The 13,343-nt window shown below is 53.1% G+C and overlaps 1 protein-coding gene across 1 annotated transcript; it reads right to left on the bottom strand.

Annotated features, from left to right (window-relative positions):
• Nucleotides 1-10,454, bottom strand: LOC308228554 (olfactory receptor 14C36-like; the record flags this gene model as incomplete). The annotated part of the gene is made up of 2 exons (XM_080631935.1): nt 1-41; nt 9,488-10,454. The coding sequence occupies 2 exons, from the start codon at nt 10,452-10,454 to the stop codon at nt 1-3; spliced, it is 1,008 nt and encodes a 335-aa protein (XP_080488061.1).
• Between the last annotated feature and the right edge of the window lie 2,889 nt (nt 10,455-13,343).

Raw genomic sequence — 13,343 nt, 5'->3', positions numbered from 1 at the left:
TCAGAGTCCGGTGTGCACGTTCAACGATAACTTGGCCAGTGCTGTTATGAGGACAACCGGTCTTATGCTCAATGCCCCACTGTTGTAAAAACGAGGCCACCAGTTGACTTGAATATGCTGGGCCGTTGTCAGTCTTGATCTGGCTAGGGACTCCCAAAATCACTATGACCTCACGCCAATGCAAAATGGCCGCTTTGGCGTCTTGCTTGCGTTGTGCCGTAGCCAAGATGACACTGCTACAGGTATCAACTGTGACATGTAAATAGTGCATAAAAACTGGAGCGCAACAGTCAGGGACTGGCAGACCTTGTGCAACACGGTCTGCACTATTGTTACCTTCAGTTAGGAGTCCAGGGATGTGCGAATGACTATTACAGTGTTTTGGGCAAATTTCAGCAGCTCGCTCAGACAAAGCCTGAAAAAGGACTTGCACACACTCCATCGTAGTCTCAATGGCTAATGGGGTCCGCAGACCACTGTCGTAGCACAGTAGCTACAGTATATGCTTCCAGAAATCGAACTGCTATTGGCTAGACGTAACCAGTATAGATTGTGATTGGCTCAGAAGTGCAGTCCACACATTTTGAAGCAGATAACAAGCTAGCTAAAATTATCCATTCGCTACCTTTCTCACATAACTTGCAGTTTCACCATCCCGCTCCCACATCTTGTTAGCCTTGAGCAAACGCCAAGTTCCTTATTCTACTGCACGTAACTGTCCTTTAGTAACCTAAGGCTAGGCCTTGCAGCCTGGGTAACTTGAATTCAGACCTTGCAACTTAACTCAGAGTTTGGCTAAGACCAAACTGCTGGGATTGCTCACATGTCGATTGTTCAGCTGTATTCTTCATAGCCACCATCTCCTAAGGTTAAGACGTCTGGGTTGGTCACAAAATGTCCACCATCCCTTAGCGACTCCACAATTCCCTCTTTTTGTTTTTGAGCAAACCAGACGGATGTTTCTTAACCATAGATATCACACACCGCAACATATAACTTGCTACTAATACAAATAAAACTAACACACGTAATAAAAATATACAGAAACAAAATCAAAATCGTTAAAATGACAATAAACACCATTAGTCCACCTTTTACTGGAGCAACCAGCCAACCTGTCAGTCCCCATTCACCTAACAAATTGTCCAGCCAAAAGGCTTGCCCATCCTCATACACCATGTGTAAGATCTTAGCATGTTTCCATATTTCTTCAACATAGGTCAATCACAGGCTGCTGGGTCTGCCATTTTTCTCCTGGATGTCTCTCTGATAACAGGGGAGGCCATCCCCTCACATCAAGGTCTGGCATGGCATGTGTCCCCACCGCTCCACACCTCCTGGGTTGCAGCCAGCAGCAGAGCTAAAGGTTCTTCTTGGTGGCAAACACAGAAGCCAACCCAGTCTTGCCCTTGGCTGTGGCAGCAGGCATTTGGTCAACCTCAGTTCTTGTACCTCGTTGTCAATGCAGAGTTTCACCTGCTTCATCCAGTAACAAGTTGGTATTGTGGCAAAGCACACACAGATTTACATTACCAGAGTAACTATTACAGGTTACAACAGCATGTTGAAAATGCTGATGGCAGTGAGAAACCAGCCAAGGAACTTTCTTGCCAGTGGAGTTCTCCCACCCTCTTAATTTGTTCCATTACCTGCTTTATAACACTACCATTGTATTAGAATCTTTCTAGCTTTTGTCTTAGCATTTTCTAGCAGCTGCTGCAAATTTGCATGCTCTGACATCTCTTTTACAAGTAACAAATCCACACAATACAAGGTATAGTTTCTCATTAGCAACTGGCTAGTAAATACAGGTGGTTTTATACACAAAATCACAGCCTCTAATAATAGCTACGTTACAAGCACACATATTCGAGTTGTTACTTTTCAGTTGCCCCCAAGTGATGTCCTGCAATCATTCATTTTTCTCCTCCTCTATCTCATTCTGCTCGGGGTATTCACTGTCAGCTCCTGTAGCTGAGGCATCAGGTTCCTCCACTTGTCTGTCCAGCTCATGGCAAGGCTTGACAAACGTTGCAGGCAGCTGCCATGCACCTGTAGGTAGGAGGACACAAACATACCCCCTCTCCCAGGCTATCAGCTCTTGAGAAGGAGTTGGGTTAAAGTGATTCAAAGGCATTCTGATGGGAAAGGAATGTGAAGCTACAGCTGCCTGCCTGCTTAGCAGCAGCCATAAATACCTGCCAGCAACAGCACCTTGCATTAACCCTTTCTTGTCCAAAATGTTAATCTGCTACCCATTAAAACTTTTACACAAACCCAACAACAAAAAATATACAGAACACTGTCCGCCCTCAACACACACACACACACACATATGGGATCCCACAAGCAAACTCTATACAATTACAATATTTGAAACACAAAACCCAGTCAATCACCACTCCTACTACACGGAACGTGGCGTAAGGACCCTGTGAAGACAATCAAAAATCAGTTCCAAGCAGCATCATCGCAGTGTGAGGTGGCAGGCTCAGCTTCAGCAGGCGTCCCCAGAGGCTCTGCCTCCCCACATCGCATGAGCCTTGGGCTTTTACACTGGCCAAAATGCACACTCATTCCAATGCAGGTGGCCAGCCTACATCGGAAGAAGTGGTCAGCAATATCCATAAGAAGTCTCCAAGGGCTAATAGAAAGATGGATATACTTATATTTGCCAACCTCTAGTACATGTGGATCACAGAGAAACTATCAAATGAGTTGCATATGGGGTCCCAAGTCCACAGTCCGCCACGGCACTCATACAACGTTTTCAAAAGGCTGTAAGGGTACATTAAATTGCTGTGGGGCTTTTTTTTGTTTGTTTGTTTGTTTGTTTTTTCCTAGAAAATCAAAAACAAACTGAACACTCCGGCCTGGTAGCCAAGAATAAAGACAATGTCCTTAGTAGGGAGGATTCCCCCAGGGTAGGCTTTGAGGGTTGCTGTCGCTCGTTGTGGGGAACCCCCCTGTCCCCTGCCCTGTCGCACAAAGGGGAGTGTTACCAGGGCTCACAACGCTCCACTTCCCGTTTCCTTGCTGCTGCCGTTGTTGCTGTTGCCGCGGCCGCCGTTTCTGGCAGTCGCGCTGCAGCTCCAGCGCTGCCCGCTCGGCCGCGCGGCCCGGCGGCTCCGGCCGCGCCTCCCGGGGCACCTTCCTCCACAGCTCCCACGCAAAGGTCTGCACCCGCGGCTCCTCCACTCGCAGCGCCTCCGTGTCCCGCAGCCGCTCCAGCAGCTCCTCTCCTGGAGATACCTTTCTCGATGGCACCCCACGTCTCCCCTAGATCTCCTGCTTTCTTTTCCCCAGCCAAGACCGCTTCCAAAAGCTCTTGGCAGATCCGTCCCCATCGGGAGGTATCTAATACGTCCACGGGGGCCTCCACCGGCCTCCGGCCTCCGAACCATTGGATGCAGTGGCCCGCTGGCCCCGAGTATATCGCCTTCGGCAACCCAGTTTGCTGCGCGAGGGCCTCCAGTACCTGTACCACGTGGCTCACATCCATCGCTATCACGTCAGGGTCACCACTCGTAGTTTCTCGCTACTCGTGTGGTGAGGGACGGAAGCACTAGTTCCCTCCGAACTAGGGCTGAGACATAGAGCATTCACGGAATGCGGGTCAACAACGATTTATTGCGCAGTTACAATTCCTTATATCTGCTGCCCAAGCACCTCCCCAGGGTCAGCTGGTTCCTGTCCCTCCTGGCAGCTTCCCGTCCATGCACCAATCCCTAAAGTGCACAGCTCCTGAGGGGCAGCTTCTGCCACCCAGCAGTACTGGGGTCACAGAAGCACGCAATGGTTTGGGTTGGGAGGAACCTTAAACTCATCCTGCTCCAATCCCTGCCATAGGCACGGACACCTTCCACAAGAGCAGCTCACTCCAAGCCCCAGCCAACCTGGCCTTGAACACTGCCAGGGATGGGGCAGCCACAGTTTCTCTGGGCACCCTGTGCCAGTGTCCCACCACCCTCATAGGGAACAACTTCTAAGATCTCACCTCAATCTCCTCTCTGTCAGGTTAAAGCCCTTCCCCCTTGTGCCATCCCCACAGGCCCTTCTTCTCCTCACAAGAAATGAGGGAAGATCCCAGGATTTAAGGCAGCTTCAGCGCTCCGCTGCCGGCTCAGCCGGCACAACTCACACACCGAGTCCAAAGCAGCCACTCTGGGGAAGTCACTTGAGGTGTTCTTGGCAACTCCTAAAGCACCCCAGGATGGCCATCGCCACCCACCTCGTTCCACGCTCCTGTGTCCACAGGTGTCACCGGCTTTCACACACCAAGACAGGAACCACCAGAGGAGCTGCTCTTGCCTCCTCCACCAGTAGCTTGTGTTCCATGAGGCAGCTGTTGTCTCCCGGTGCCTCCACTGAAGGGTTCCATGGGGTTCCGTGGCCTCGCACACGTGAACATGGGGAGTTCCATAATCAGCCACCCCTGAGTTCCCCATGTCCCCATGTTCATTGTGATGCATGAGCTCATTTTGGGCCCATGGGTACTCTGGAGGTTCTGTAGGCATTCTCTGGGATTCTGTAGGGGTATCCCCGGGATACTCCGGGAGTGCATAAAGACACAGGGCCTTGGAGCAAGCTGCTCTAGTGGAAGCTGTCCCTGCCAGTGGCAGGGGCTGGACCTGGATGAGTTTTAAAGTCCCTTCCAGCCCAACCGAGTCTGGGATTCCATGATTCTCTGCTGTGCCAATGTCGGTCACCCTCCACTTGTCGTAGGTGGCCGTGACGCCCTGTTCCATTGCCCAGGTTCAGCTGTGACCCCTTGCATGGTCCACCTCTGGACTAAAAGGCACTGAGGAAGAGCAGCCCATGAGGGACGTCCCCAGACCTGCTCCCACCGTGACAACTACCAGAGCACCCCTGGGTGCCCAGTGCCATGGGCACGATGCTGCCGCCATCACAAAGCCGTGGTGGTCGCTGTGGAGACGCCCATTGTGACGGGGCCCCCACACTGAGCGTGGGCTATTGAAGGAGCCAGAGCCCTGCAGGAACCAGTGCAGAGGAGAGCCCTCCCTCGGGAGGCTGCATCTCCCGTGGCTGCCCTGTGCATCCAGGTACGGGTTCTTTGACTTTGCAATCTTCTTTTAGTGCTGGCTTGAAACACATGGTGGGTGCGTGCTCTAAAGGGAGGAGAAGCTGTCAGGAGATGTGCTGGTGCCATCCCAGCTGTAGGAGCAGGGGATGGGTGATGAGGAGGTGCTGGGCTTGTTCATGTGCTTGGAGCTGAGCTCTGCCTGCAGAGGTGCTGGGGGCAAAGCAGGAGCCTTCTGTGTGCAGGAGCTGCTGGTGTCAGAGGTGCTGAGAAGGTGTCAGGGCAGGAGCAGCCCCTGGGCAGTGCAGCTGCTGGTGCTGTCACTGGGAGCTCAGCACAAGGGGACCTGCCTGGATCCGGCAAGGCCCGCGCAAGCCCCCCCGGGCATTGCTGAAGGCGGCAGGGCCCTGGCAGGTTCCAGTGATCCCTGTGCCAGGCATTCCACAAGTCACAGAAATTTCTAAACTGAAAAGTAAGAAAAAAAACCCCTCAAAATAACTTTTATCCATTGCTCTTTGCAATCTTCCTGCACTCAGAAACCTCCAAAGTGCAGTGCAATCTGCAATGCTTGACCAAACACAAAGATTTTAATGAGCCCCATGGTGTATTTGGGCTGAGTCCATGAACCTCAGGTGCTGAGAGGAGACTGAGGAAACCTCTCAAGAAGTCCAAGTCAGAAACAAAGCCCCAAGTCCCTTCAGCATTAATGGGCCCCACTGAGGGCTGTTACTGACAAAGCCTCCCCAGGGACTCCTTAAAGCAAGTAACTGCATGTTGTGATTACAAGCAGACAAAGGCAAAATGCAGGTGTCTGGTGGTGAGTAAACCCTTGGTTTGTTTGATGAAGCAGAAAGGCCAAGCCCTGACCACAGCCCTTGGAGAAGTAGAGCCTGAAATCCTGAGAATGAAAGTTCTCTTCATAGGCCTTGATGAAAGAGGCAACTGCCATAGCCCAGGGGACAAAGACCTTTTGTTCTTTTGGGCCTTTCAGCCTTGCCAGAATCCTCACTCATCTCTGCTGCAGGCTGTCCTGCACTGGCCCATGCCTGCACTTCTTTCCCTTCAGGCTCTTGACACCCATCTTGCTTTCCCACCTGGCTCTCACCTGGCATTTCTGTACCTTCAGTCACATCTCTGCACCCATCGCTGTCTGCTCCTTGAAACACAAAGCCATGGGCTGAGCCAGACTCCCTCTGGGTGACCTCTTGCATCACAGCTCCACCTTTAGAGAGACATTTCTCTTTCCTCACTTTTGAGTCTGAACCTTCCAAGCTGCACTTTGCAGAGGTTTCCTTCTCTTCCCGCTACAAAGAAAACCTCCATCATCTCTGAAGCCACATTTCAAGTAGTTGTAGGCTGCTACTGTAGTGTCAATTCAGCAGGTGGAGTGAATATCCCTCAGCAAGGCCATCTAAAGGAGGCTTCTAGAGGAATGGGTGATGCCATCAGGATAGAGAACTAAGCACCATGGGAGAGCAGTGGGAAAAGGGAATGGTCTGGATTGAGAACTTCCTGGCAAGAGCCAGAAGGAAAGGTGGTGTCCTTGGGTGCAAGGTACCCCATGCTGTGGGGACAGGGCACCTCATCTGGGACAGCTTCCTGCCGGTAGCACCCTCTCTGCTGTGCACACCCCACTCTCTGCCCACACCCACAAGTGTCTCACAGAAGCTTTGCACTTCCCCTGCAGCAGTGACCCCTCACTGCAGGAGGTTCCTGCATTCTCCAGGCTCAGGGATGGATCCTGCATTCCAGGCAAGTTTGGGTAGTGCAGGAGAGGCAGACAGGAAGGTCGGCTCATGGGGCATGAGGAGCAGTGCTCAGGCACCCCCAGCAGTGGGCATGCCCCATGTGCCACGCTGAGGCATGTTCCCATGAGGGAAACTTCTCAGACAGCCTCTGGTTTGTCCAGGCTCTGCAGCCACACTCCAGGAACACCTCCTCCTCCTCCACCTACAGACATCAACTGCTCTCCATTGCTGGGCTCCGTCCTGCTTGTAAGGATTGGTTAAAGCCCTGAACCATCACCTTGCTTCTTGCTGACTTCCCTCCACCCTCCCTCACCTCCCTGCACACTGCTCATTGCCACCAGTAACTCACTGAAGAGTTAAGAAGCTCTCAAGGCTTTCCTCAGGGGGTGACTATGTTTCTCCATTGACCATTGATGGATCCATGGAGTGCCAGGTGTGAGGTTCTGCAGAGGCAGAGCTGCCCCTGGGCAGAGCCCTGCTGCCGGGAGGGGTGTGCAGGGCAGAGCTGAGCACACAGCCCATGGGATGGGCTCTGGGAGCACTGAGAGGGAGCAGAGCTGGGCCCAGAGCAGCAGCTCCTGGCAGGGACAGCTCCAGGCAGCAGAGACATGGGCAGGGAGTGGGGGGAAAGTGCAGCCCAGGCCTGGGGAGGGTGCGTTCAGGCAGCTCTCTTGGTGTCTGGCACTGGAGGTGGCTGCTGGCCATGCTCTGCTGGGCACAGTCCTTTGCTTCTCCCCATGAGAGCTCCCTGATCTGCCCTTTGAAACCGTGCTGCCCTGCTCTCAGCACAGGACAGGTGTTTCTGGGGGTTCTTAGGATCAATTTGTGTGTGAAGGCATCTTACAGACACTGCAAGTGAAAGCAGAGGGCAAATGGGAAAGGTCTGATGGACACTGCAGCTCTCCTGGCTCTGCACTAATCTGCAAAAAAGCTGAGAACTTCTCCCTGTTTCAATACTCTTCAGGTTTTCAGTCATACAGAGAATGTTTTATAACACCCTCCCCCCGAAAAAAAAACAAACCCTCAGCAGTGTTAAGCTGGTAAATAAATAACACAGTCAAAGTGACTCTAAACAGTGCTGAGCCTCTCTTGTGCAGATCAGACTCATCTTAGTCATGAGTATATGCAGAGAACTCTACAGTCATGTTGGATTTAATCTGACATTCCTTGTGAACATCAGAGCTGGACAAAGCACTGCTTCACACATAAGATGACGCCCAACCAACATGGCCATGAACACTATCGGGAATGGGGCAGCCACAGATCCTCTGGGCACCCTGTGCCAGTGTCCCACCACCCTCAAATAGAAAAAATTCCTCTGAATGTCCAAGCTAAATCTCCCTTTTTTCAGCTTAAATCCATTCCCCCTTGTCCTGTCACTGCACACCCTTGTAGAAAGCCCCTCTCCAGATTTCTTGTAGGCCCTGCCTAAGTATGGGCAGATTGCTAGGATGTCTCCCTGGAGCATTCTCTTCTCCAGGCTGAACACCCTCAGCTCTCTCAGCTGTCACCATTGGAGATGTGCTTCAGCCCTTAGAGCATCTTTGTGACCCTTCATAAGCCCATCATTGTAAGATCATATGAGAACAGAGGTTGGAAGGGACCCCAGGACGTCTCAAGTCTAATCCGTCAGGAGCAAGGTCAGAGGAAGCGGTTCAAGGCTTGATTCAGTCTGAGTTGGAAAACCCCAAGGCCAGAGACTGCACAGCCTCTCTGGGTGACCTGATGTAACACTTGCCTGAGCCTGTGGGAACAAGGTTTCCTTATGTCCTGGCTCAACGTCTCCTCTGTCACTATCCCCCATTGCCTTTTGTCCTCCCAACAGGCACCATGGTGAGGAGCCTGGCTCTGTATTCTCCATGTTCTCCTTGATGGTACAGGCAGCCAGTCCCCAACAGCCTGCCCTTCCCAAGATCTCAGGTCCCCATCAGCCTTCCCTTCTCCAGGCTGGACAAGCCCAGCTCCCACAGCCTCTCCCTACAGGCACCGTGCTCCAGTCCCTGCCTGTCCTCAGGGCCCGTTTTTAAACCCAAACCTGCTTGCCAATAGCATTCCTGAACTGGGGATCTGAAACCTGGATGGAGTATTCCAGAGCATCCCTTCCCTTGTTCTCCTGCCGTGCTCCTGGTCATACAGCCCGCCATGCTGCTGTCCTCCCTTGCTGCCAGGGCACACGCTGCCTCCTGTCCAGCTCCTGCCCACCCAGACCTTTCCCATGGGCTGCTCCCAGCCAGGCAGCCCCAGCCTGGGCCATTGCAGGGGAGTCCCCTGCAGGGACCCCTGTGTCCCCTGCTCTCCTGCCCAGGACACCCTGAGAGCTCTGCAGCCCCCCCATGCCATCCCATCTCCCCACACCAGCACAACAGCCCCGGCCCTTGGGCTCCTCAAGAGCTCTTCCTGCTCCAGGCACAGAGCAGCAATCCCAGAGCTGGAGCAGCCAGAAAGCTGATTTCATTCCCCTTCATTCCTGCCATGTGAGCACACAGCACAGAGAAGAAGTTGCTGCAGGATCATTTATTTAACTCAAATACTGTGAGAGACCTTCACTGACACAAAGTCTGTGGGTCACACAACATGGGTGGCTAGTTAAGCTGGAGGAGATGAAAACTGACATTTCTATGAAGACAACATCACCACAAATTGAAACAGGAAAACAAATGTAAAGCAGCAAAGACAGACTTGGCCTGTAATGACCTACAATGGAAGCCTTTTGCAGAGGACAGCAGGCAGTGTATGGCTGCTGAAACACATCCAGTCAGCAGCTTCCTCACAGCATCCTTGAGCTCCTGATTCCGCAGGCTATAGATGAGGGGATTCACTGCTGGAGGCACCACTGAGTACAGCACTGACAGCACCAGATCCAGGGATGGGGAGGAGACGGAGGGGGGCTTCACGTAGGCAAATGCTGAAGTGCTGACAAGCAGAGAGAGCACAGCCAGGTGAGGGAGGCACGTGGAAAAGGCTTTGTGGCGTCCCTGCTCATTTGGGATCCTCAGCACAGCCCTGAAGATCTGCACATAGGACCCCACAATGAACACAAAACAGCCAATAGCAATCAGGGCACTAAGCACAAGAAGCCCAACTTCCCTGAGGTAGGAATGTGAGCAGGAGAGCTTGAGGATCTGGGGGATTTCACAGAAGAACTGCTCCACAGCATTGCCTCGGCAGAGGGGGAGTGAAAATGTATTGGCTGTGTGCAGCAGAGCAGTGAGAAACCCAGCGCCCCAGGCAGCTGCTGCCATGTGGACACAAGCTCTGCTGCCCAGGAGGCTCCCGTAGTGCAGGGGCTTGCAGATGGCCACGTAGCGGTCGTAGGACATGACAGTGAGGAGAGAAAACTCGGCTGACATGAAAAAGACGAAGAAAAAGAGCTGTGCAGCACAACCTGTGTAGGAGACGGCCCTGGTGTCCCAGAGGGAATTGACCATGGATTTGGGGACAGTGGTGGAGATGCAGGCCAGGTCCAGCAGGGAGAGGTTGAGGAGGAAGAAGTACATGGGGGTGTGGAGGTGCTGGTCGCAGGCTGTGCTGGTGATGATGAGGCCGTTGCCCAGGAGCGCAGCCAGGGAGATGCCCAGGAAGAGCCAGAAGTGCCAGAGCTGCAGCTCCCGCCTGTCTGCGAATGGCAGGAGGAGGAAGTGGGTGATGGAGCTGCCGTTGGACATCTGCTGCCTCTGGGCATGGGGCACTGTCAGAGCAGAAAAAGGCAGTGACAGGTTAGGACAGGAGGGATGTCAGATACAGAAGTTCAATTTACACACTCATGACTCTGAACATTTTCGGTCTGCATAGGAGAGGCTCAGCGTGACTTGGTCATGTTTTTCTGTAAGGCTGGTGGGTTGGTTTGTTTGGCTTTTTTTGTGGCTCTATTAGGGATAAAATTCCTAAGTTTTTGAAGGCAACTGTGAAGAGTTTCGGCGTGAGACAGACAAAAGTTCTCAACTGTCTGTGGGTTCGTGACAACTCAAGGTTGCTGCAGAGTCCATCAGTCTGGTTCTCAGCTGCCCTGCACTTTCTAGAGGGACAGTCAGCTCCTTGCCCAGCAGAGCATGGCCAGCAGCCACCTCCAGTGCCAGGCACCAAGAGAGCTGCCTGAACGCACCCTCCCCAGGCCTGGGCTGCACTTTCCCCCCACTCCCTGCCCATGTCTCTGCCGCCTGGAGCTGTCCCTGCCAGGAGCTGCTGCTCTGGGCCCAGCTCTGCTCCCTCTCAGTGCTCCCAGAGCCCATCCCATGGGCTGTGTGCTCAGCTCTGCCCTGCACACCCCTCCCGGCAGCAGGGCTCTGCCCAGGGGCAGCTCTGCCTCTGCAGGGGCTCAGGAGCAGCTCACACAAGTCCTGACAAGACTCTCGGTGCCTTCTCCAAAGCAGAGAAGGAAATTCCCAGCTCCCACTGCCCAACCTGCCCACCAAGAGTGAAAAACATCAGAGCTCAGGATCCTTCCCTATCAGGTAATCGCTCCCTCAGTGTCTTTCAGAGGGACTCTGCAAACGTGCTCAGAGTGATGTGGAGCTCTGAGCAGCCCTGACCCACACAGCACCCTCTCCAGTGCACAAGAACACTTTTCCTTCCCTCCCAGGGTTTCTTCCTTCTCCCCCAGCTTCTCCCCCAGCCCCATGTGGAGCTCCCGGGCAGGCTGAGTGCTGACCCTGGCAGGCAGCAGAGTCCCTGCCCCTGCACACAGCCCCTGGGCTGCAGGCACCCTGCTCGCAAGGACAGCGCTGGGCACCCCTGCCTGCACACCCACATTCACAGCCTGCAGCCAGCCACGGGACAAGGGACCTGCCTTGTCCTGTCCCTCGCATGGTGCAGAGGGAAGCCCTGCTCTGCAGCACATCCTCCTCCTTATCTACACAGAGAAACCAAGAGAGTCCTCCTGACAGATCCCATGGCCTGTCCGAGGCAGCAGCTTGAGCAGATCCCTCCAGGAACTGCAGCTGCATTGCCCTGCACCCAGAGCCTTACCATGCACAGGGCTGGGAAGGTTTCTCCTGCAGGGAGCTCTCAGCATCCTCCACTGCCAAGTGCCTTTAAGCTCTCTGAGGCTCGCAGGTCTCCCCTTGCTCCCAGCTCATCAGGAGAGGCCCAGCCCAAGGTGGTTCTGCCTCTGCCCCACTGGGCTCCCTCCAGGGCTCCCTGGGCTCCAGAGGAACACCATGGGAAACAGCCTGAAGCAAGCCCTGCTGTTCCCTCCCTCAGCTGGCAGACACACTGCCTGCCTGCAGTGTCATTGCTCTGATGAGAGATGCAGTTTGGTGTAAACAAAGTTTCTCACAATTACAGAAACATTTAGATTCAAAAACACCCTCAACATCAACTCTTAACTCTCTTAACCAAACACTGTCATGTCCACCACTGACCCATGTCAACAAGTGCCACATCTCCATGTCTTTTAAAGGCCTCCAGGAATGGTGACACAACCACTTCTGTGGGCAGCCTGTTTCTTGTCCCATCATTAGGACAGCCAGACAAACACAGGCTGGGATCTCCTTTACCCTTGCTGATGGAGTGGATTCACCCTGGTTAGCTGAGGCATCTCCTCCTAAGTCTGTAGGCCTGGGGCTGGAAGGGGACTCAGCTCCCTCCCATGAACACCACAAACCCACAGGAGGTAGGATTCCTCCTGCCTCTGGTCAGGTCTTCCTTGAAAAGGCACCTACGTGAGGGAGCTTTGTCTCAGCATTAACATTGACAGGGGCCAGGAGTGACGTGTCTGGGTGCAAATCTCTGGTGACATTTGGCATTACAGGGCTGGTCAAAGTTACGTGCAAGTTATAGAGACAGGCCAAAGATACGTGCAGGCTGATATAGAGACAAGACAATGTTGTTGGGAATATTCTTGTAAGTGCTCAGAGGCTTCAGGCATCAGTTGCTATCAGTGATGCCAGGTCTGTCCTTTCTGCCACCCTGCAGCTGCAGGCGTTGAGTGAACAAAAAGTGCATCACTGCAGGGTCTTTACTCACTCCCTTGATGATTCAGCTAAGGAACAGCCCAAGCATTTTAACTGTGTGCTTGGCTACATCTGGCTTTCAGAGACAGCGTCCTTTATGCACAGCGATGGGTCATAGCAAATCTCAGACAAGCTCAAACAGGAATTGAAGAGCGTCAGGATGACATGCTCCTACTTCAGGAACAGTTAAAGAAGAAACAAGATAACGCAGGACCACCACTAAATAAAGCAAGAGTACATGCAGGTAGATCTCAGATAGCCTATCTCCTCTTTGCCTCAGTTACCACCAGCAAGATCTCTCAGGACTTTGTGCTTTGAGAAGGGACCCTGGATGGGAAAGGGAAACAACCAGCACTGGATGGGGATCAAGTCAGGGGTTAGGGTCTTTGCAGACTACACCCTTACCAGTCCATGAGACCAAAGGGGCAGCATCCAAGGTGCTGAGAGAATGTTTTTCACCAGGACCTGCTGGTCTGTTGCTGTCCCAGGAGAAAATGCACTGGACTCTGTGAGGCATCATTTAAAATGCTGTTCCCTAGATCTAGCTCTGTAAGGAGAGAATTGTACAGGTAGTCTCATGTCCCTTTGACAGCTGGAACCCCA

Source organism: Psittacula echo (genome assembly GCF_963264785.1).
Source record: "Psittacula echo genome assembly, chromosome: 19".
Taxonomy (NCBI): domain Eukaryota; kingdom Metazoa; phylum Chordata; class Aves; order Psittaciformes; family Psittacidae; genus Psittacula; species Psittacula echo.
This window is presented reverse-complemented; position numbering and strand designations above follow the sequence as displayed.